The following is a 25,549-nucleotide window of genomic DNA, read 5'->3' as shown; positions in this document are numbered from 1 at the left end:
TGTAACATGGGTGAAAAAGTAAGAATATTAAAATAAGAAATACGATCTTTTGTAAAGGGTTACCTTCCTAATGTATCTGAGGGAATATTTAAAATAAGGTCAGTAATTTTGGGCCATCCAGATGTTGAAAAAAAAAACGTGAAGACTTGAATATTTGTCTACATAACATACAAGATGACATATGCAAAAGTAAAATAAATAAAAAAATTAAACGGGTTTACGGTCAAAAGGAGGCAATAAATATGGAAAGGGTATGACGAATTGTTTGACGGTTTGGGACCAACTATAAGAGTTACGCCGTTCAAATAAATGATTTTCTGAAATCACATATCTTCGTTGAAATCAATGTACCAAAAGTACACTTCTCCAGAAGACAAGTAAGAATTAGAGTAAACATATAGTAGTATCAAGAAGCAAGAAAACTGATTGTTTTTCAAAAATAATAATGACTTTATAGAATGTGAGAGATGTGGATAAAACAAAGTGTTAGAGCACAATAGTTAAAATATGCAACACACATGAATCTGTGTTGGTTGCAAAGCCTGACGTAAAAAGAATGTATAAATAGCAAAATAATACACGTAAAAAAACGCGATACGGTTACTATAATGTACACAATGTCCTAGCTTGGTAATAAACGCATCACATAAGAAATTTAAATATATGACATTCAATAATATGAAATTCATTCCAATTACATTTGAAAAACCCTTAAAATAGATATAAAAGTCTCCAAGAGAGTCTGTGAGATATTGAAAAGAACAAAGGGTTTTAAAAATCAAATAAATGTTGACGTAATCATTCTTACGAAGTTCAGTCATGTAAATTACATGTTTACGAAGCACAATCAATTTTGAAATGTCGAAAGTCCAATAGAGAGAAAGTTAAAAGGAAAGGGAAAAAATGGCAAGCCAGAGAAAGCACAATAAAAATTAACTGATTTGTAAAGAGATAAACCAACAGAATTAACTGTTTATTACATTGGAGGAAGTATGGATGTACACAGCTTGTTGTATGTCCTATTGACATTTAAAATATCAAAGTAATCTAGATTTAGTAGCAAGTTAATGTGTTCATGTCTCATATTTACTTCCAGATAAAGAGGTTACTGAGTGTGTGTGGAATACATCTACCTAGTGAAGATATAATTAATCAAACCAACAATTGCATCATAAAAATTAATTTATTTGTATTCCAATCTCATGATTTGAGATATATTATGTACAAGACACAAATATAACAAACGATGACGTGTAGCAAAGAAATAATTTTTATTTCGTGGGAAAAAGTTAGGATTGGAAAAAGAAGTTTGTGCATTTGGTTGATGCTACTGGAAGGCTAAATCACTAGACATTTATTTTAATGAGAAAGTTATTGGAAATGAAGCCACTGGTTGGACGTCGTTCGATAACGTAATAAAGGATTCAAAACTAGATTTAAAGTAGAAAGTCTTATGTATCCTGCATCTTACTTTATAAGAGAACATTTATTAATTCGGTCTGAAAATGCTAATCATATTCGAGAAACAAATACTAGGTCAACAAGGTTTTACGAACATATGATGGTAAGGTTTAAAAACTATATAAACGCTTCAAAACTTGCAGTCAGACAGTGATTCTGGTAGTGACAACGCTAGCTTTATTCCAGAGACATGGTGACGAAAATGAACGGTATCGATAGATACAACAACAATTTTAAAGAAATCTAAATATTTGTTTAAACTTGGTGTAAAAGGAAGAAACCGGATGAGATTGTATCCACCAATGATATATAACACACCAATATGAATAAGATGTGGTTCTTTTAAATAAACAAAATTAATGATAATTAAATCTCTGACACTCTTGCTACAACAACTTCCGTTTCTCAAAAACTGAACAAAAACCCTACGCATGCACACAAAGTTAACAGCCTATTATGACAATGGCATCTTTCCTCCCTTAATGGATACGATGAAAGCATGGTTTTCAACAAATAATCACCAATTATATCGCTTTTCAAAGATATGATCAATGTGTAGATTTTATTGACAGGTATGATTGTTTTATGGATTTATCAACATATATGATCAGCTTATTGATGTATAAACAAATATGCTCAGCGCGGTGTACATCAGCAAGTCTGTTGTTTGTTGTTGTAGAGTTTAACGCCATTTTTCAGTACAAGATAGGTTATACATGGCGGCCAGTATTAATGATGGAGGAAGAACCCAGGAAAACTCAGTCTGCTGGTCCCTATAACCAACTAAAATGTGTTTATTATATCAATGAGTACAACAGATGAAAAGAGATTTTTAAAAACCAAACCAGGAAGTAAATTAACACGACATAAGAGTCATGACTTTTAGAAGTGGGATTCACCCAAGATAGACAAACATTACTTTAACTACAAAAACATTTTAGAGAGGGGCGAAAGTGATGGAAGAAAGATATTTTAGATAAACTTACAACAAAAGTTGTACATTTAACAAAATTTAAATGTCAAAGCATTTACCTTTGGCTAAAGTCTTGGCTGTTTCACTTTTTTCTTTTACAAACGATATTTTTTTATGCAACAAACATCCCAGCGCAGACGAAATCGAATGGCCTTCATTGTAAAAGAAGTCTATTTTACCACAACATTTAATAGCAGAATTGTTAAACTTTCGATATCTTTGAAAACAATTGAGTTTATTGTGGAGTATTACACTATTTAAGATGAACTAAACAACAATATCTTCTATTACATAAACGAGAAGAACCAAGAAAGACTGTCTTAATATCTGATTATTTTTGTCAACCTCAAAATATGCACGACTAAAATCAAGGATTAAATATATCCAAAAAGATAACATTGAAGAAAGTATAAACATCGAATGCAACAAATCTAGGTCAAATGTATCGAGCAGTTCGAGTAACAATTAGAGAATTATGACCAGTTACATTGCTAAATGGTTAGGATTTAATACGCAGACAGCTATACGGGATATACTTAATCTGATATAGTTTTTACATTTTTTTTTTATTATAGATTTACAACATTTTGATATTTATCTTGATCAACTATATGACATAATAAAATATTTTAGTCGTAACGGCATGTCCTCAGCAAATCTAACTACACATTATTGTTTGCGATCTTGTATTTAAAAAATATTTTTTACGCTGACCTTATTCCTTATAACGTTAACCGTCATTACAAGCAGTTTCAAATTCAAGTAGTCTACAGTGCTCGCCTTTACAGGCCACTGACATCTCACAACTGCCTTTTGTGGGATCGAGTTTCGGTTAGACCGACGGAGATATGTGAGAATGCTTTTAATTAGCTTCCCGTGGGTATGTGATTATTTCTAGTTTTTTTCCGGTTCTTCCTCCACCAGATACACAGAACGCCATGCACAGCTTATCATATGCTGAAAATATCGTTAAAACTACAAAACCACAACCGCTCCGGTGGCCTAGTGGTTGGAGCGTCCGCCTCGGATGCGGGAGGTTCGATCCCCGGCCGAGTCATACCAAAGACTTACAAAAATGGTACTAACAGCTGCCTCGCTTGGCGCTCAGCATTAAGAGGTTAGTGTTAGGACTGGTCGGCCCGGTGTCAGGATAATGTGACTGGGTGGGACATCATGCTACATGTCTGCGGCATGATGCCCCAGTGCTAGACATCACTATAAACTGCCACATTGCAGACATCGTAGCGATATGACTGAAAAATTTTTTTAAAGCTACGTTAAAAATCCAAAATCACATCACATCACATCACAAAACCACAAACAGATTCAAAGATATATCGTAAACATATTGAAATTCATCATTAAAGATGAAAACGGACAAATGGTAGACTTTCACAGTACGTCTGTAATTTATTTTTATCACGTCAGATAAATAATTATGACAGATATATCCACGAGAGGTCATAATGACTATGGCTTTACTTTTTATATCTGGGACAACAAAAAAAAACCACAGATAAAAAAGACGTCCTGTTCTATTAAATATTATGCGAATACGTGTTATTATTCTAATACGTAAGACTTTGAGTTGTATTGAAAAAATATCAAAATGTAATACTTATCGAGGCAAATTAAAGAAAACATAGTCTTTTTTAGATCCAAATGAATTGTTCATATAGACTGAGAATGCTATGACAAGAAGAGTAGATGATCAAAGGTCAAGGTCTAATATTAAGCAATATTTTACAGCCAGTTAGACAGAAGATAAGCAATAAAATGGATGTTTCATAAAACGATACGAAGAAAAAATCTGCGATGACTATATGGTGTGCTTTCCAATATAACCCAACCAGTTACAAAGAGATCTGAACAATAAAAAGCAATCCAAATTGTCACAAAATAGAAATATAATGAATGATTTAAACACTCATAGCCACTAACTTTAAAAATATGCTAAATGCCAACAATATTCCTGGTGTTTGTTGCGAGAAAACTAGAAATAACTCCGTCCAACAAAAAAAGATAAAAGAAAATGGAGGGCGGAGTCAAAAACAAAACAAAAAGTAACACATGTTAAAGAATTATAAAAACCTTATTATTTATCTATTACTGACTTTTGCGACAAAATTAAGACAAAAGCAAATGTTCCGTTTACTGCAATCAGTTACATGCTGAGGTTCAATAATCAATATCAGGCATGATGGATTGATCGTGACGTGGTTAATGATAACGACATCGTAGAAGATACTATTAGTACATACTGTGAAAGATGAAACGAATGGGAACGATTTCAATAATTGGAACAAATGATACCAACAGAGGCATATTCTTCAAAACTGAAGTAGATACTAGAAACTTTCGCATTACTTCGTGACAATGATATAATTTTAACCGTACAAAACGAAGCATAGACACATTAAAAATGGAATTGTACATGGAAATAAGCTTAACCTTGCATCGGGTGCTAGAATGGATGAATTAAAAACGAAATCGATAATAACAAAAAAGAAGTTTGAGAATAAAACCAAACTAATGCCTGAACACACACACACACACACACACACACACACACACACACACACACACACAGATATATATATATATATATATATATATATATATATATATATATATATATATATATATATATATATATATATATATATATATATATATATATATATATATATATGACCGCAATAGATGGACAAGAAATGAATAATGGTATGTAGTCTGGATGTTTAAAAATCAAACTGCGTTCGTTATGTGCAGAACGTCTATAATTGCCTGTTCACTGATCATATTCTCTAGCTTGTCCTCGGTTTATTTTTCGCACAGTATATATATATATATATATATATATATATATATATATATATATATATATATATATATATATATATATATATATATATGTGTGTGTGTGTGTGTGTGTGTGTGTGTGTGTGTGTGTGTGTGAAAGTTTTGTCCAGGACTTCGAAAATACTGCCATAGCATGTGTACCTCTAGGCCGATAAATCAGCCCTTCACCTGTGACAATATTGATTTTTGGGTGAGGGGCTGATATCACTTATTCATTAAAAGCTGCAATTATCTGCATCCATATTTGGCTGCACACAGTGTACATGTTATACATTTACCGGTATTTCTTGTGGCTGTGCAGCTACCGTCGGCTGAAGGGCTCATTTTGGTGAATCATATGTTTGGTGACTTGTAAACCCATCTGAAATAGCACAACCATATGTCCTGTGGCCATTTTGAACTTCGAACTTGATATGGCTATTACCATTTACGGGTATATGTCTGAAGTGTTAGGGTTAGGGTGAGTGGTATAGCTTTGGAGTTAACCCTCTGATTTGCGAAAGTCTATTAACTCCGAAGTAAACTGTGGTCCACAGTCTGTTAAAAATTCTTCCTGAACCTATAACCGCTAAACATATTTAATGGTACTGCGGTCACACGCTCGATTTTTCCGATATTCTGTAAGGCAACATACTTAGGATACCTAGTTGCCCAATCTACAAATTTTAGGATATAAAAGTTTTTTCCCCCACGGTAAGGTGTGATCATAATTATCCACATCCACTCTCTTTAAAAGTGGGTTATTTAACAATGGCATAAACGGCACTCCTGTCACTCTGCTCTATGAAACCGTTATCAGATGTTACGTCACTATTTGCCTATGTCAATATAATTTACCTACGACTCGATCGGTTGTCTCCATTTTACCCAGGAGATCCGACATATTAGACTCATGCGCTACTTGTAACACATGCAGAACGATTTGGCGTTTCATACCTCGACCATTGCTACGCTTCTTGCTCAGCAGCAGAGAGGGCGAACAGACTCTAATTGACTCACCCTCGAATTACAAAAATAAGCCTTCCTGAAAATCGCAAAAACAAATCGCATAAAAAAGGGATCGCGTTGACTGGGTGCCGATTAGGAGACTTCGCCCTCTCTGCTGCTATCAGTTAAAATAAAATATCCCCATCGCTGGAATCTTACACAGCTAGATTAGCTAGAGAGCGACTAGAAGCAATTAAAAAATTTCTCCCTGTGAGAGATTCTTTCAGTATAAAAACTACAAGAACGGCAAGAAGCCTAAGTTGAATTCGTTACAGGCACAGAACAATTATTTAAGCCTATCACAACAGTTACTGAAAAAGTCGCAACGGCTACTGAAGGTCTACTTGCGCCAGTACAACAAACCACTGAGCAAACTGAAAAAATATTAGCGAGAACTAAACAAACAAAAAAAGATTTTACGAGCACTTCCAACTGAAATAGCTGCAGCTTAGCCTCATTGAGGTGAAGAAACGCCTATCGACGGCATAGAACAAAAACTTGCTCCTAAATCCAAAGTAAAATATGAAAATATGGAATTGATTAAAATATTTAAGGGAGGTGTTATTGAAGATATTAAAATTACTAAAGAACGTGATTTACCTAAAACATACTATTTGTCGTGTATGATAAATCTAGAATATTAAACCGCGATTAAGAAACTGTAAATGATGACAATTTTATTAAATGGGTATATCGTGTGTATTACAACAAAAAACAAGGCAGACTCGATGATTTTAAATTAGATGCACTTGTAGAAGCAACAAGAAGACTTGATAGAGAGCTTAATAAACAACCACAACTTTTTCAACATTCTTCTCCACCACCACCGCAAACGTTGATGTCGGAACTTGAAAGGTCTAAGGAGCTACTTAAGAAAGCAAAAGTAAAAAGATCACCCTTAAGACTATTTAAGAAAAACGCGGAAACAACAGGTGAGGAAGAAGGAGTAACCGGAAGTGGTTTTACTGGAAGTGGTCTTGTTACTCCATGCGCTAACAATATCCTCAATGACGTAGGACGACTAGAAGTTCTCATAGGAGGAAAACGTGCTGTTAATAATTCTCCGGAAATAATGAAGCAGCTGATATTTGTCAGCGATTATTTGATGGTGGTATCATGGATATTAGCATTTACCGGGAACTTATCGACGAACTCGTTGACGACCTTGACTAGTGACTAGTTGTCACAATGATTAGATAACTGGTAAGTAGAATAAGATGATCGTACACAATAGTCAGCGTGGACCTGTAATGGTCAGAGTAATAAACTCAAGATTACCATCCTACAGAGCGATTTACGGAGATGGACTTCGTGATGTTGTTCAGGGATTATTGAGAAGGTTAGCTCCAAAAGTAGTACGTGTTGCAAAACACTTATCGATGAGAGCTAATGACGTTGTTCGTGAAAAAGCTCCTGGTGCAATCGTCAACGATGCTGGTAAGGCGTTCTAGGTAATCAAAGATAGACTAGCACGATTAATACGACGAAAACCACAACCAGTGAAATTACCAAGCACTGAAGTCATGCCTGCAAATGTCAGTAAAATAATAAATCAAGCTGCAAATCAAAAATTGGCATCGCTAGCCCATCAAGGACCCAGTGAAACAGGACATAATACTACAAGTTTGATATCAGGATGCGGAGTTTCCCAAAGGCGGTAATCCTCGTGTTAGACGAAAATAATTATAATTAAAAAATGTTTAAACTTATATCTGACACAGCATTTGATATAGCACCAGTTCTTAAAGATGAGTCTGTACGTGATTATCAATTTTATTCTTATGACGCACGACTACCAAATCAGTGTGGAAGAATTGAATTACAAGTCCATGATACAAGCAAATACTTTTTACCCGCTGAGGCTTTTATTGAGATAGAAGGTGAAATTATAAAACAGATGATACTGTATATGCAAATCAAGTACGAGTTGGTTTAGTCAACAACGGCATCATTGCATTGTTTGATAGCGCCACCTCTATTATCGATGGAAAAACACATCGAGACAATTCAGAAAGCTGTTGACGTTGCTACAACAATAATAGGATTGGCAAGATAATCTGATTTTACAAAATCAGCAGGCCCGACAATGATGTTTATGAAAGACAATTCTGATAGCACCAACGACGATCAGTATGTTATAACACGACCAGGAAACAATGCCAATAACGCTAATGTGTGGCCGGTGGTTCAAGGTAGTAATCCAGAATTTAACCTAGGATTTGCAACACGCCAAGTAATGTCGGAGTGAGGTCGTATAAATATTTCATGCGCAATTCCACTGTAACATATCTTTGGATTTTGCAGAAAGGTTAGAAAAGTTATCTTTGGAGCTAAACACACGGTTGCTCTTGTGAGAAAGGCTACCGACAACGATGCTATCTAAGACCTCTTGGTGATCCTTGTAAGGTAATACTGACAAAACTTTCTTTGTGGATGACTCCAACGAACGCAGAAGAACAGCGACTATTACCTTTTATGGACACAGGTGGTAAATCACTACTGTCATAGTTGAAAACAACCATGGATAGTATACAAACTGATATAAACGGTCAATTTACATGGCACATACCATCACAGCAAAGTGTTTCTGAACCACGACATATATTTGTTGCTTTTCAGAATTATGATCGATTGAACTCACAAACTCACTCCCATATGATATTTTACAGACTGTGTGTTACCGAGGTTTCTTTACGGATAAACGGACAACAAGAACCAACAGAAAACATACTGGTGAATTATGAACGAAATTGTATAGCACGTGTATACCATCGATTAATGACGTTTATGGGACGTGATTAAAACGTATATACTGGTTTACAGATCTCACAGCATGATTTTAAAACTCGATATACGATCTATTACTTTTCGCTGAAGCATCTTGATTTATTGAAACAATCTGTCGTTGATATATACTTCAAAGCCAGCGTGAATACAGGTGGTGGTGTTAATTACAGAGCAATCGCGGTCATAATCAGTGACAAAGCAATGTTACTTGAAGGTGGTAGTGGTCAAATGAAAGTCGTTGATGTACCAGTGGAAAATTTTAATGTGTTACCTTAATCCACGTTATTTAGAAACACGAGTATTTTATAAAATGTTATCATATCGTCAAATTAGAGTCAGCCTGACTCTTGGTCAGATGAAGAAGGTAAAAACCGCATCAGCCAAAAAAATGTGGGACCACAATAACGCTAAGACAATCAAATCACAGGCGATGAAAATAAACTGTCGTTGACGGGACGTCAGCGCAAACATTTTGATAAAGCTAAGCAATCCAAGACTGAAATATGACTTAAACTTTCTGTCGGTACCATTAAAGATATTGCTAAGACAGGCGGTATATTCCCACTTTTCATAGCAATACCAGCGCTTATAGCTGTTCCAGCACCAGCCGTTGCAAAAAACATCCGCGTTAGGTGCTGTTGGAACATCTGCTGAAATGGTATTAAAAAAGCAACGGGAAAGGGCTTAAGACTTCCCGGAACTCATCGAGGAAAAGGTCTATGACTTACAGGAACACCTCGTTGATGGGACCGCAAGTGGTCCTACCGATGTCAAATTTTGATTTACTTGATGCTGCTAAACAACTAAAAATAAAATATTTTAGAGGTGTTTTATACGAGATCAATTGCCACAACGACCAAGCAATATTGAAACCGGTATTATTGATCTCGATAACAGCACTGGACCTGGAACTCATTGGGTAGCATACGCGATTTATCCCAGTGGAAGTGTTTATTTCGATTCGTATGGGTTAGCTCCATCGCGGAAATTTATCAATTATGTTGCACCGTACAAAGTCGGACACAGAGTGCCAATCTGGTACTCAACGCTACCAATACAAACACTAAATGACCCACCGATATGCGGCCGTGAAGCAATTGCTGTACTTGAGGCTATAACAGCGACGACATCGTTGCCACCTCACAAAGTTGTGTACAATAATACAAGTCAACAGTTTGAGAAATCATCGATTTAGATCAGAAAGAAAAGAATAATGGTAGATATTTACGGAAGATCCCGCGGTAATACTACTAAGAGTAAAAAACAAAGTTCCACGAAGTAGATTTGTCAAAATTACGCGACTAAGACGAACTCGCTGATATCATGAACCTCTCTGGGGTTGACCGAGATGAGATTGTTGTTTTTCAGGATAAATACGGCGTTTTGAAAACGAGCAATATCAAATGGAATGATATAATTCGTAGAGTTCTCGGTGCTACCACGGATAACATTCCAGTATTTACTGACGGCGGTAGAATCAGAGACTCAAATATATCGTTTATAACCATCAGAGATGAAATTGCAAGAAGTGTTACTAATCGTTTGAAGAATACCGGTGACACAATGACATGTGAACTCAGCATGAACGGAAATAAAATAGTAGTGCTCAGAGATCCAACATCCGACGAAGAATCCGCAACAAAATAATACGTAGACGTTAACTACAGCACCGTAGATGGTAAATTATCCACGTTGCGGGCCGAGTATGATGTTCACGTAAGTATGTTTACAAATCTCCGTAGAAACTTTAGAAAACTTAATGAAATCACAGATGATTTCTTTGGCACCCCGTTGACCGCTGACGTGAAACTCTCTGATGTCAAGACGGGCATTGAAACGATTAAAAAAACACTAGAAGATGTCGTAAGTGGAATTCCTGATATCGTTAACAAAATTAATCTGATTAAAATTCCTCACAAACAGATTACCAATAACGTATACACAGTGTCATCGGGATTCTCGACATGGTCACAGCAAAATAATACTGTCAAACATACAGCAGAAGTCGTTGGTGTGTACAGCCTGTTTGTGTTCAGCGCTGCAAAATTTAGTATATACACGACATATCCCTGGCGGCATTCAACCGATACGTTTCCTGGGGTTGTGTCTGTTGTGTTAAATAGCGGGAAAAAAGAAACATTTATTCTGGAAGCAGCTGATAAGAAATTAACCGCAGCATCTTACTCGTGGTGTCTGGAATTTGTTGCTGAAACGCCTCAATTGGTTACTGTGTAAAGTATAATGGACGTTCAAAAATTTAGATATGATCAAGTACGTGAATGGCAAACAGCACTAAAAACTATCGTTGACAAGTAAACAACGAAAGTAAAAAATACCGAAGACGTGTTGTTGCCATCGATGTCATTATGTACTCGGTATCTACACTCGTTGCGTCCACCGGCGTAGTGTTATCAGCACTAACACCATTAGCGGTAGCAATAGCAACGACATGTGTTTCATCATCGGCAGCCATTACTGGGGTTTTTAATATTATCGCAAAAAAAGATATCCACTTACACGAGTACAAAATTGCACGACTATGTTGTAAAATTAAACACGGCAACAAACGCGTACTCTAAATTATCGTTGCTGATATCATCAAGCCTACATGATACGACGATATCAGATTCTGAATTAGATATAATGGTTAAGACATACAGTTAAGTAATTGATTTAGATAACCGCCATTTGGAAAATGGAAATTTAAATAAGGACAGAACTACTTCAACAGATAGTCTTAAATACAAGTCGGTTGAGAACCACGATGATATCAGCGAGTTCAACAAACTCTGAATTCAGTAATAATTTTCCAACCGCTATTCCAGTAAAAGAAATCGCCCTTGCGCAGTTGCGAGTATACTACAGTTGGCCAAACATCAGGTCAAAATCATTCGGCTGTCTAAAATCGAATAATTCGTTGGTACTTGCAAATAAAAACAAACCAGATGGAACACGTGACTGGGTAGTTGTCGGAATACCCACAGGCAGTTATCCAATCGAACAGATCAATGATGAATTTCAGCGCCGAACAAAAAATATCACCGGGAAAGAATCAAGATAGCAACAACAGTTCATGAACCGTGATAGAGATAAATTCTCCGGATTACGCCGTTGATATATATCAGTCATCGATCAGATCAGTGCTACAATGGCCTGAAGTTGCCTCGGAGGCACCACCGCAAATACCTGAACCAACCCGAGCTGATTTTACTTATGACAAAATCTCGTACTGGGGAACTGTTCCAGAATGTTACCTAAAAACTTATAAAGCAATAATTAATGATTCTGATGGTAACAGTAAATTATTGTTCAGTGATGGGAATTTATATTGGGAGTACATTTATTTTACCACTGATGGTAGCACCAATAGAGCGGGTGGTTGTATATAAAGTTTTGACTTGTTACTCGGTGAAATTAAAGAAAAACACAAACAATATTACGAAAAAATACGACAGAGTTTTACAGAATATCTTCTTGATTTGTCATCGCCGAGGAAATAAATCATCAAACAGATAGAAATATCAAATCCAATTTTATTTGATTTTAAATTTATTCACGAAAGTGTTGTGAAAACTGTAGTTAAGTCAGAAGAAAAACCCAAGCTAGAGTTTCATAAACATTATTCAATAAATGAATCAGATCTACCGAATTTTAAACTTCCCGGGTATAACCCAGACGAGTTAAAAAAAAAATTCAGTCAATGACATCATTAACGGGTTTTATCCTAAAATACTCGCCGAGTGGGGAAAGATAACACCACCCCAGGATAACATTCTCCGGTACAATAATGGACAACACGGACAGGGCCGTCATATTTCTCCGGGAATCGTAAATATAACCTCGGTGATGGCGGTCAATCTTGTATGTGACGTAATTGATGGCAGCTATCAGACAAACACAGAAATATCAGCGCAGGCACAGCAAGGATATATTCTTTATACTTTTACACCACAAGTCCCACCCGGATATCTGATTATGCAAGAATCAATTAACCCAGTCTATCTACGATGTCATAATCCGCTATTATCAAGAATAAATTTCAGAGTAACTGACCAGTCCGGCAACTTGCTTCACTTCGTGGAGACACGCTGACTCTGAATTTATATGTAAAATCCAAAGGATTTTCAGTCTTAAAGATCTACGATTTTCGAGGATTTCCAATCGTAGAGTGTTGTCTCCCTTGATTTGAACAAGGGAACTAGTATATACTTTAAAAATGTCACTGACGTGTGATACACATTAAAACAGTAAAAAAAATAATAATCTCCGTCCTTGATAAAATCATGGGGGGGGGGATTTTTTCCCCTGACAAATGGACTAAAATCTGACATACTTTGATTTTCATTTCCACGAATGACTCTATCATTTTCATTACCACTAACAGTTTCTGGCATAATTTTTCTTAATTGTCTTTTGCGAGTATTGATTGTCTTTTTTGCCTCCTATTCACGGGACAGTTCTGATCTAATTTCTTTTAATATGATTGAGAGAGAGAGAGAGAGAGAGAGAGAGACGAATTCCCTCACCTCGTTTCCTTTTACTGCGGCCAGCGATTGAAACATCGCCGTTTGAGAAAAAAATTTACGAATCGATATTCTGATGGTAGTGTATATCCCCCTCCTCCTTACATTCTTGTAATGTTTCAAAATCAGAAATAATTTTTTTCAGGATTTAGTTTATCAGATATATTTATGCCGTCTTTTTCTAATTTTTTAATAGCAGAAATAATATCATTGATATTTTCGTAATTCATTTTACAGTATATAATATATCTTTAAAAGAAAATTGGGGGGTCATTTCTGACCCCTTTTTTGTTTTGGACGGCACAACATACAATCTTGATTAACTTAATTTTAAGGACGGCACAATACATATAGCAGCATATTTACAGCATTGTATTTACAGTATATGCAAACTTAATTCTATGGACGGCACAACATACAATCTTCATTAACTTAATTTGAAGGATGGCATAATACATAAATCGTATCTAAGGACAGCACAACATTCACGGGAACCATTCTCTACATTCAACAGATTTTTGCACACACACACCCGAAATCAACCTCGGGAGAGTGCAAAAGTGTACTCACCACGTGGTGACATGGCGGGGTGTGTGTGGATTTTCCCTGTTGAGCTTCGAGGTTGGCCACCTATTTTATATAGAAAAATCCGAAAATATTCGCAACCATCGACAGTTGTCATGGGACTCGATCGCCAGACCTCGAATATCAGAGTTCTATGCTTTAGCAATGAGCTACTGATACATCTAACATATATATGTTTCAAAAATTATTATAAAGTTACCCATGTTGGATTGCAAGAAAATGATAGTTATTACAACTTAAATTTATTTCTGCATACACAATTCAGAAGAAATACGCTATTATGAACGTTTTTCTACTTAACAAGTCAGATCTAAAAAGTTAGTTTTTTTCTGGATTATATATATATATATATATATATATATATATATATATATATATATATATATATATATATATATATATATATATATATATATATCTGAAAATAAGCCAGGAAATGGTGTGGCTACTCGCTGTTTGTGGTTTTCTTAATTATAATCGCAGAAAAAGTATAGATGAAGCAAAAGAATGAAATCCATTTTTCATAATTGTGTTAAAAGCTGATTTGGTTATTTTATTTGCAACTTTTTGTACTCCGTGCGGGTGAATACCGAAATACTTGGCAGCCGCATTCATTGACTGAAATATTTTTTTCCCACTGTTATCTATATTTAATGATTTAACCGCCTTCTTTGAAATAGTCTTATATCTTCCGCTATTTCCACGTGCAAACTTTGCGCTCTGTGTGATAGCTTGCAGGTTGTGAAAAGAGTTATTAAGTTTTTGTCCGTCAATATCATCGATCACAAGACCACCTTTGATCACCCCATGAAAAGTCTCGAATATAAATTTATAAGATACCTCTTGCCCCAACAGTAAATCTAAGATGACCGGTGTTATCAACAGCACCAACTGTTTTTTTTTTTTTTTGCTGACAATTTCTGATTACACAATCACGAGATGCTTCATAATTTTTTATGATAATATGTTTGACAAAAATTGTTTTGCTCCATTTATATATAATATTATTTGTCTAAATTATAATTTGTCTTCAAATCTTGCTATATAATCTTCAGGGGTTCTTATATCTTTATCAAGAGCTGAGTCCTTGACGTTGTCTTTGATAGAGTCAATGTTATTTTTTATCATAATATCGTTTTAGTTCTCGATATCTTTTACCACCACATTGCACACATAACTGCGTTTTTCGTCTAACTCCAACACCACATCGTAAGCACGGTTTTGGACCAAGACTCCCTCTCTGCACGCTTTGCAAATGCTGTCCGCAGAATTCATTTACATAGGATTTGTTATAAGGAGTTAAAGACCCTACCATCAACCACTTGTACTGATTCCTTATTTGAGTCATTGTATATATAATATCCTAATTAAAATACTTGTTTTAAATATAATAATGGAAGAGTTTGGGAGATTATCTACAATCAAGCCTTGGAAAATTTCGTTTCCTGAATCCAGATTCGATCTTGACAGAATAACTCCTGACTTGCGGAGGAGAACTCTGGCTGATCAGACGAATAATCTGATTACTAATATTCAGAATGATAAAAATGAATTTCGTGATAATGGGGCATCTCACACGTGGTTAACATTCACGGTCATACGCAAGGACAAAGTCATTGATGATACCATGAACGATGAGCGGGCGAAAACCATTATTGATTATCTTAACGATCAAAAATATTTTTTCAGAATAAAATTTGTTGTATTATCAGAAACAGATTCCGCTGGGTGGATTATTCGTGAAAAACCGCTGTGCTAGGTAAAAATTCCAAGCCAGGAATGCTTACTGGAGTTGATAAACCATATTACGCTCGAGCGTCTCCTATGACCGCGGTTATTTATGGAATTTATTAGCTAAATGATAACCCCAATATTAATGATCTTGCGCCAATGAGATTTTCAAAGCTGAACCGTGTAGTCGAACGAGTAATCGAATATTTTACAAACACGATGCGCGGAAATGGGTTAACGGATCTACGATGTGAAAAAAAAACATACAAATGGACAGAATCGGTTAAGGATACAGGAGCTACAATAAATCATGGTGCCGAGTTAGGAAATAAATTAAAATGTCCAATAATAGTAGCAACGATAATAAGAAATTTTATAAGAATCAAAGAATAAATCGAGAGGAGCCCCCATTGAAATTATTGATTATAACGCGCACGCGTGGACCAGCGCAGTCACAATATTTCCACGAGATCGTACTGTATGATTCTAATGAGGAGACATGTTTGATTTTATTCACGAAATAAGTAAAGCTATCCTGTATCTGTATTGCTATTTAAAAGTTCAGATGATGAAAAATATGATCAATCTGTACGACCTAACGGCGAAATAAATCGTAAAGAATCTCTTCATGAAGAAATGAAAAATCTTACGCAGAAATTTCAACAGAGAATACTGAGCAATTACTAAATAATTGTTTTACAGTTCCATCTGTTGCTGCTCACTTTGCAAAAGGGAAAAATTCTTGAAAGCCAACACGATTTGAATTTCTTGACGAAGTACAACTAAGCTGCTATGAATATGGACACGGTGGATTGTGGAATACCAAGGATAATTACAGTGACGTTATCTCGGTTGATACGGTCGCGTATTATCCGGGAAGTTTTCTTGCCTACGGATAATGTTCTGGATATTTTAAAAGATTTGGAGACCCCAAAAACGAAATGACCAGATTATCGATAAATTGACCACTACCTGATTTTGATCTAACTGGATTCGCTCGTATTGTATCATTCGAGTTTGCTAAAGGTCTTCATCCGATCTGTTATTTTTGGTTTGGTAGACACTTTTCAGAAAAACGCTGGGCACCAATAGTTTTATTATGATATATGCTTGATTGTAAAATATCAATATCGTTGATTTTAAGTGAGGCAATTATATCATATCGGAAGCAGACCGAAGTTTGGTTACCACCACCTGATGATAATGAAACCGCAAAAGATCTCGGTAGAAGAATAATCGGTACATTTACTTAAGGTGGGGCTAATGATCATAAACGACATTATGCACGATTAATTATGGACGATGTTGAATATGATTTTATTATCGCCGATGCAACGAAGAGAGATATATTTGTAAGTCGAGAAAACGCCTACTTGTCTAACGGAACACGATTAGGTAAAATTGTTGGTTATGTTGATGGTGAGCCATCTCAGTTTACTCATTGCTCGCTTATGTTTCTATAAATTTATTATCGATGATAAATAGATTCCCTACCACTGCAGTCAGAGTTGCAACGGATTCATTCTATATCGAAAAAAAATATTCAGAATTACTGACTCAATTTACAAGTACTGATGCATCATGGGGAGAATGGAAAATAAAACAAGAAATGTTATATAATTATTCTGAATCGGCAGATGTTATGATTAAAGATATCTATTAAAAGATAATCAGATATCAGATGTATCGTCTGCGTTATCTGTGTATGATCCAGTATCCAGATACAATAACCATTGTGTTATAGACCAGCTGATACAAGACGACAAAATATCGACGTTGAAATACCAGGACAGACTGAGAAACAGAATCTCGTATTAAATGATGTTGTCGTAGTCTATGCTAGTGTTGTTGAGGATGCGCTATGCGCTGATAAATCCCCGTGGACGTTAGGATACGCAATAAAAATTCACTCATCTCAGGGGTTAACCATCTCTGATACGCGAGTTTGGATTGTCGATGATCGTGTCGAGTGGTCAAACTTAGTTTATCTTGCAGTGTCTAAAATCAGAAGAATATTTCAGCTGCGAAGAATTGTCATAAACGTTAAAGAAACCATAAATTATGATAGTGATATAGGAAAAAAAACAATAGTTGGTTATAAACAAATTGACAAAAGAAAAACAAAGGCGACTTTGATCTCGATGTTGAATTTGTCATCAAGCTAAAACAGCAACAAAACATCATTGTGCGAGCTGTAATACAGCAATGTTGTGATGGTACTCGAGTACTATTCCAAGACAATTTACCGTAGATAGAAAAGATATTAGTCTTGGTCATACACGCGAAAATGTGATGCTGACCTGTCTTGAGTGTAATCGACGTAGGGGTGCTAGTTAAGTAATCCAGGTGGTAATTGGGTGTCCTCAGGAATTACTTGTAATTGTTCACGTGTAAATCCGCGTTGAGGAACAGTTGAATCGAGTCTGTAGATTGCAGGTCTTCCAGTAGATGTAACCACACTGGAAATTTTATGTACTGTAATACTCCAGACAGAATCAGTTGCTCTTTTTTACCACCTTCAAGTTCACCTGGTTCACATAAATATCTTAGTCACATTACCCAGCACTGGTTGTTTTGAAAAATCACGTCCTTGTACGGGTATATGTATTTTTTGTAATTGCATTAATTGGTTTCATAGAAGTTGCACGAGTAATTTCATTATTTAATGTAGCTATCACACTTGGTAATCTTGCAACACATTCGCGAGATCTTTTTTCTTGAATTAACTGCTTCGTGTATTGATATCCAAATAACCGCTCAGCAAGTGTTCGATTAAATCGCTCAACAATTGCCTGATCACGATGAATTGCAGTATGTCCTCGTCTGATTTTGACATTATGTTTTTTCATCAGCGATGATACTGCACCTTGAAATTCTCTGCCAGGATCAACTTGTAGCAGCTGTGGCCATTGCAAGGGTCCACGTCAATAAATTCGTGCAAACGCAGAAGCTACTTCAGTCGCTGTCGTTGTTGATAACGGCTCTGCTTCCTTGTATCTACTCGCAACAAGAAAGACAGTTAGCGCGTATTTGTACGTTAATCGGCGTCTTCCAATTTTGATAGTATCATGTGGTAAAAACAAAATATCAGCCTGATGAACTTCATCTGGAACGCTGACATCAAAATGTGCGCACTCTATTGTCTTAGGCGGTGGTAGGTAAATTTGCCATATTGCCTGTCGTGCTAACCATTTTTCAGCAGCAACACGTTAGACACCTGCTGCTTCGGCGAGTTTACTAATCGCTACTCTACCCCTCCAGTATCCTCTTGGGCTATAATAAATCGACTCCATTATGATAATAATCAGTTTTTCTCCTGGGTATTTCCCCCATGGTGTTCCTGGTAACTTTGTTAACTGAGCGGCAATACCACCTCCTCTTTTTTAATATTGTTTGGATTAGAAATAAATTTAAATTTCTTTGTACCACATTGTTCACACTTACCTGTAACTGCTGATCTGTTGCTTTTTGTTGTAATAGTTGTTAGTTCACCTGTACGAGTATGCGCCCTGCATTTTACACAATATAAATCCATATTATTTATTATATTTCTACAACATGAATGTAATTGATTTCTCAGCGACAAGAAAACAAGAGCCGGTCAAGCATCATGCTGCGTTACCAAATTCTATCCGAATGATTATCATAAGTCCCTCTGGAAGTGGTAAAACACAACTAATGCTTAATTTGATAATGAGGTGGTTGAAATGGGATGTTATATTTAGTTGCTCCGTCTGTTGATGACCAGCGATGCTATGAAGTGTAAAAAGACTTTAATGAGCGCGCAAAGTTGTTAAATGAAAACGGTGATGATGTTATTGAATTTATAACTGATATCGATGAAGCGCCGTCTGTAGATGATATTGATGGGTTTATTAACAATTTAGTTGTATACGACGACATAATGCTAGACAAACAATCCAATCCAGCTTGAATAGTTTCACGAGGTAGACATAAAAACGCAGATGTGATTTACGTTACTCTGCGGTATACACAAATACCAAAAGTGATCAGAGATAACTGCAATATTTTAGACGTATTTAACGAAGTTGATACACATACTCTACGAAATATTCATCAGACTTAGTGAAGCGGTGATATGGATATAATTAAGTTTAAAAATTTATTTAGTCAGGCTCAGTTATCCCCGCATGGTTTCATAACAATAAACTTGTATGATCCACGGTCACGATATCGAATCGGTGTTGATAAAATATTTAATTAATAGCAGCAGAGAGGGCAAAGTCTCCTACTCGGTACCCAGACACCGCGATCCCTTTTTTTTTTTTTTTTTTTGCGATTTTCAGGAAGGCTTATTTTAACAATTCGAGGGTGAGTCAATTAGAGTCTGTTCGCCCTGTCTGCTGCTTGCTCCCTGTCACGATCTCTTTGGCCGCTCCTAAGTATGTCGGTTCCTTGTTCTTGAGCGAACCTGTCTCGCATAAATATTGGTCGTGAGTTTTGAACCTTTTAACCCACAGAAGGTTGGCGATTGCGACTTTGCACTACTCAGGGCCGGATCAAAGGGTGGGGGTGGGGCGGTTTAAGTAGTTTCCGGACCGCACTTACAAAAAAAAAAAAAAAACCACCAAAAACACGTACACACACGCACACGTACAGTAACTTGTCACTTGACATTTGACCATCGTTTGACACTCGCGGACGTTTTTTCCCCCAAAGATAATGCGATAAAGCGTCTTATCCAAACACGTGCACGGTGATTTTGTATCATGCATTATCTCATTCCTCACGAGAATTGCTTTGCAACTACTCCAGTGTTAAAAAATTGTAAGTACTTGAGCCCAGCACAAAACAGTAACGTCTTCTCCATTAGCGGTGCATTTCGTATTAGCTACCTTCAGCTCTGGGAAAGGACAAATGGACTGTACTTTCTTATGAATTGTCTCAGTACTGGGAAATCTCGAATTGATGTCTTCATTTTAACTGAAAATGATCGTCGAATAATTAACCTAGTTTTTACTCTCACGAGATCATGATAATTTGTTAAGCTCAAGGTACTTACTGGAAACTGTTTCTTGTACTGAACTGTAACCTGCTATGTATGCTCCAGTAAAGGTGTAAACAATGTGCAATGCATCAGAGATTTCACTTCCAGATCATCAGCAATACCTTATTACTCACTATGCACTGTTGCCGAAACACACAGGCAACCACACCACAAGCTTCTATTCTAGAGAATAAACAGTTACCTTTAAATCCACACCAAGGATGCCCTAAATCTAACTCTTGTATCACCACCAAAATGAGGGAGAGGAAAAAACGATCTAAAAATAGACCAGGACTACATTCGTGAGGTACTGAACTGAAGTACTAATTGTGACTTGATTCCAACTGGCCTTGTAAGCGGAGCATCATGGGAGCAGAGGGTACTAGGCTAAATGGTCATGATGTTAGGAATGAACCACAACATTACAAACTCTATATTTAAGGGGTTAATTCAAAATAAAATCTGGATCTTGTAAAGTTCGCAATTCTTGATAAAGTTCTGACAACTTCAAATGTAAATTTGATTGCTCTAGTGGCAGTTAATTATTTATTTAGACCTGTAATCTTCGTACCCATCTCATTTAGACAACTACAATGTATAGTTTCTGCTTTGCTCTGAAGTCGTATGGTCAAAATAGTTGTTACGCCTTTACCTCCTCTCTCTCTCTCTCTCTCTCTCTCACACACACACACACACACACACACACACACACACACACACATATATATATATATATATATATATATATATATATATATATATATATATATATATATATATATATATATATATATATATTAGAGGTGGTTTCTGAAATGCGGGAAACGTGTGTGGATACATTTTACAAACACGGAAATCCAGTCTTGCTTAATTTTGATATACGCATTGATGATGATACTCGTTTTGCGTTTTGTTTTACTTTATTCATTTAATATTCACATTATTTTATTATTATTTCATATTTGGTTGGGTCTGACGACAATTTTTTATTTTTTATCGCCCTACATCATATTGTAAACAGTACTCGAGGATTCGCATTTCCGCGACTGATAACGCCTTGTGCTGCTGTCGGAATAATCAACTGAAACGAAAGTTGATACTTGACCGAGTCGAACGATTTACTGCAACTGACATGAAACATTATTCCGTTATTTGGAATGACCTGCTATGAATCATTATGAAGTCATTTTCCTTTTTGTTACATCCCAATCAATAGTTGGTCTCTATGTCTTCGCTTCAGGTAAATTTTGAAGCAGTCCATGAAAAGGTCACAGTTGTATTGAAGGGGTGGGTGTGTGAGGAACCAGTGATATATTTTTTGTTCAAACTGGAAGAGGCACATGCAACTACAGATCTTACAAAGGAGTAAACTTGTAATTCTTGTAAGATAATAGTATATAATACAGCAATAATGGAGATCTTATTGTCTCAGTAGTTAGGTTTGGGTTTTTAGTTTTTCAACAGTGCTTTGTTCATGAACTTGCCATGCAGGGATGTTCCTTCTTGTTTTTGTTTATATTTCAAAAATTGTATATGCATTTATATTTCTGTCCAGAAATGGTGACAGGGACTAGAATTGTCTTTGCTGGAATTCACTGGCTTGACATGATTTATTGATTGGCCTTGGTTTCAATGAGTGATCCAAGTCCTGCCCGATTCTTGTATGTGCATCTGGCATTAATGCCTACTTCTTTAGACATGACACGTAAATAGATAAAAACCACTTGATTATAATTGTGCCCCTCGGAAGTTGTATCAATATAAATGAAGAAGTCCATAATCAAACCACAAGAGAGAGAGAGTTGTTTATTTTCAAAAAGCATGTGCCATCGTTCTCCTTAAGAAAGGGTAGACCTCTACAGGCTGTATCCAGCCATTTGGTGTAGACCATCTGAAATTGATTGCTGTGCCTTCTCAAGTCATATGTGTTCGAGTAAAAAAAATTAGAATCTTGCGCTGAAGTATTAGAAAAAAAGAAATGTGATAATTTGCAACTGATTTGCTTTATACTTATATTGTAAAACAAGAAGTTATGTATTTTATAAGAAAAATTATTGTTTAGTTTTACAGTTTCTAGTTTAAGAGTTATATTTATAGAAGGTACATTCTTCAATCATCCATAATTATGTTCTTGTCGGAGACAGATTTTAACAAATTTGCTCTAATATAATTTGATTTCATTTATATTTTTGTTTTGTTTTACTGGAACATAAGAAGACTGATGAATATGCCATATATTAATGAAGAGTTCAGGCATATAAATTATAAAATTCAATTAGCTATGCAGGATTTCATAAATAAAACTAATTTTAATGACAGCTTAGTTGCTTTTAAAATAAACAACATGGATGTTTGTGCAGTTTAAAATCCAGCTTGTAGCTAAGAGAGAAGTAATTGGCTGATTGTGTAATGAGCCTTGTTTAAAGCACCATTATTATTTGACTGAACTTTATGCAAGTTGTTTAATTTATTGCTCCAAGAAAATTAAAATGTTTATTTAGCAACATGCACATGGTCGAATATAACTTATTTGTTTGAGTTCCATTTTATCTCGCAGGGTTCTCCTTAGGATTTTTGTTTAAAGTTGCAGTTCAGGACTCCACTGAAAAAAGTTGGTCCCAGAACTAAAACTAATAGTCCTAATAGGAATACTTTTTTCTCTATTCAGAATATTCTGTATTATTGTATCACCAGTATATGTTATCTCATTGCTAATGTTCATTTATTATGCAATAATTAGTATTATAATTAACTAAAGAAAAATTAGATAAAGATGTGTATGATGTTAAGACTCGGGGCAGAGCAAATTTTTTTTTTTTAAGCACTAGTCCAGGACAAGTGGTTTCAGAAAATTCACTAGTCCCACCTTTCTCTTCACTAGTCCCACCTTACTCTTCACTAGTCCCACCTTACTTTTCACTGGTCCCAAAATGATAATCACTTGCCGAGATTTGATGAGACATATATACTTAATCCGTAGGAAAAAAGCAAACAAAATAATATTCAACTCAGTTAACAAAGTTACCAGGAACACCATGGGGGAAATACCCAGGAGAAAAACTGATTATTATCATAATGGAGTTGATTTATTATAGTGCAAGAGGATACTGGAGGGGTAGAGCAGCGATTAGTAAACTCGCCGAAGCAGCAGGTGTCTAACGTGTTGCTGCTGATAAATGGTTAGCACAACAGGCAATATGGCAAATTTACCTACCACCGCCTAAGACAATAGAGTACGCACATTTTGATGTCAGCGTTCCAGATGAAGTTCATCAGGTTGATATTTTGTTTTTACCACATGATACTATCAAAATTGGAAGACGCCGATTAACATACAAGTACGCGCTAACTGTCTTTCTTGTTGCGAGTAGATACAAGGAAGCAGAGCCGTTATCAACAACGACAGCGACTGAAGTAGCTTCTGCGTTTGAACGAATTTATCGACGTGGACCCTTGCAATGGCCACAGCTGCTACAAGTTGGCTTCTTCAGGTTCATGTATATATGTTTAAGCTGATGGATTTGAAAATATGTCCATGTATATGTCTGCCACCAGCACCAGCACTAAGACAGCAGTTAATAGCTGTGTCTGGGTTAAAGTCCTCAAGCTCTGATCCATTTGCAGAAATGTTCATTAGAATTTGTAAACTCTTTTGGTTTAAGGAATTCCTTAAAGAAGTCTTGATTAAGTTCATTGAACTAAATCCTCGTTCACACTTAGAAGTAACTACCGCACACTCAGTATCCGTCTTAAGTTGTATCCCTCCATTTCAAACAAATTTACCTTCTCAGATTTAGCAAACTCATTTTAACCGCAGAGTAGCTATCATCTTGATTGACAACTACTTCTAAAGTGATCATAACATCAATTTTCTCTTTTAAATACAAACTGAAACAGCTCATTAATTAGTGTAATTGTTTCGCATCAAACACAATATCGCACTTGGAAGTTAATCATCTTTATAATCAATTATAAATTAAAGAATCATTACTGTCATTTAATCAGTTCATAAAGGAAACCAACACTGATGTCGGTAAAGTACCTTTCATTAATATCATTACACTGACTCGCTGGATTAAAATCATAGTGAGCCGCTCATTATGATCTGGATTAAGTAAACTCATTGCAACACAACCGCTTACATCACTGCAAATTGATCATACTGGCTTTCTTTTGTTTGATTTGTTTTGATTTGCCGATAATTTGGTCACTTAGCCCAATATGCAGTCAAGCGGTAACAGGATGTAAATGTATACATGAAGAGGGGTAGAATCAAGTATTCAGTATGCCTGGAGGGCATGATTGGCCAAATAAAGGTAGATATAGTGATTAAAGCACGAAAATAAGGACTAGCCCGACCTTTTAAAAAGCACTTGTCCCGGACTAGCAACTTGGAAAATTTTACTTGTCTGACTTCAGAAATGGCTAGTCTGGGATGTCGGGTTATGGGATTTGCTCAGCCCAGCGACTTTAACAATTTTCAATGCCTGTACATCACCATTCTTTAATTTTGTGTGCAGTTAAAAGGAATCAAGAAAGATCTTACTTTCTTTTCTGTATTATTTAATAAGCTTAATTCAATTTAATATCAATAAATTTTCCAAGAAAATACCATGTTCTTTTTACTGTTTT

General features: G+C 35.8%; 1 protein-coding gene across 2 annotated transcripts in view; it reads left to right on the top strand.

Annotated features, from left to right (window-relative positions):
- LOC149806343 (uncharacterized) overlaps positions 1-25,549 on the top strand; it is a 204,096-nt gene that overhangs the window by 62,506 nt on the left and 116,041 nt on the right. Inside the window, exon 1 of one of the 2 annotated variants that reach the window (XM_089951815.1) lies at positions 21,999-22,157. The exons of the other annotated variant lie outside the window; for it this stretch is intronic. Coding sequence (XP_089807941.1) covers positions 22,085-22,157 — 73 coding nt within the window. The 5' untranslated portion in view covers positions 21,999-22,084. Of the gene's footprint in view, positions 1-21,998; positions 22,158-25,549 lie in introns of those variants that run through there. 2 annotated transcript variants of the gene reach the window in all.

Source organism: Sinohyriopsis cumingii, chromosome 1, assembly GCF_028554795.1.
Source record: "Sinohyriopsis cumingii isolate HCF-2022 chromosome 1, ASM2855479v2, whole genome shotgun sequence".
In the NCBI taxonomy this organism is placed as follows: domain Eukaryota; kingdom Metazoa; phylum Mollusca; class Bivalvia; order Unionida; family Unionidae; genus Sinohyriopsis; species Sinohyriopsis cumingii.
The sequence above is the reverse complement of the archived record's forward strand: the minus strand, read 5'-3'. Positions and strand labels throughout refer to the sequence as shown.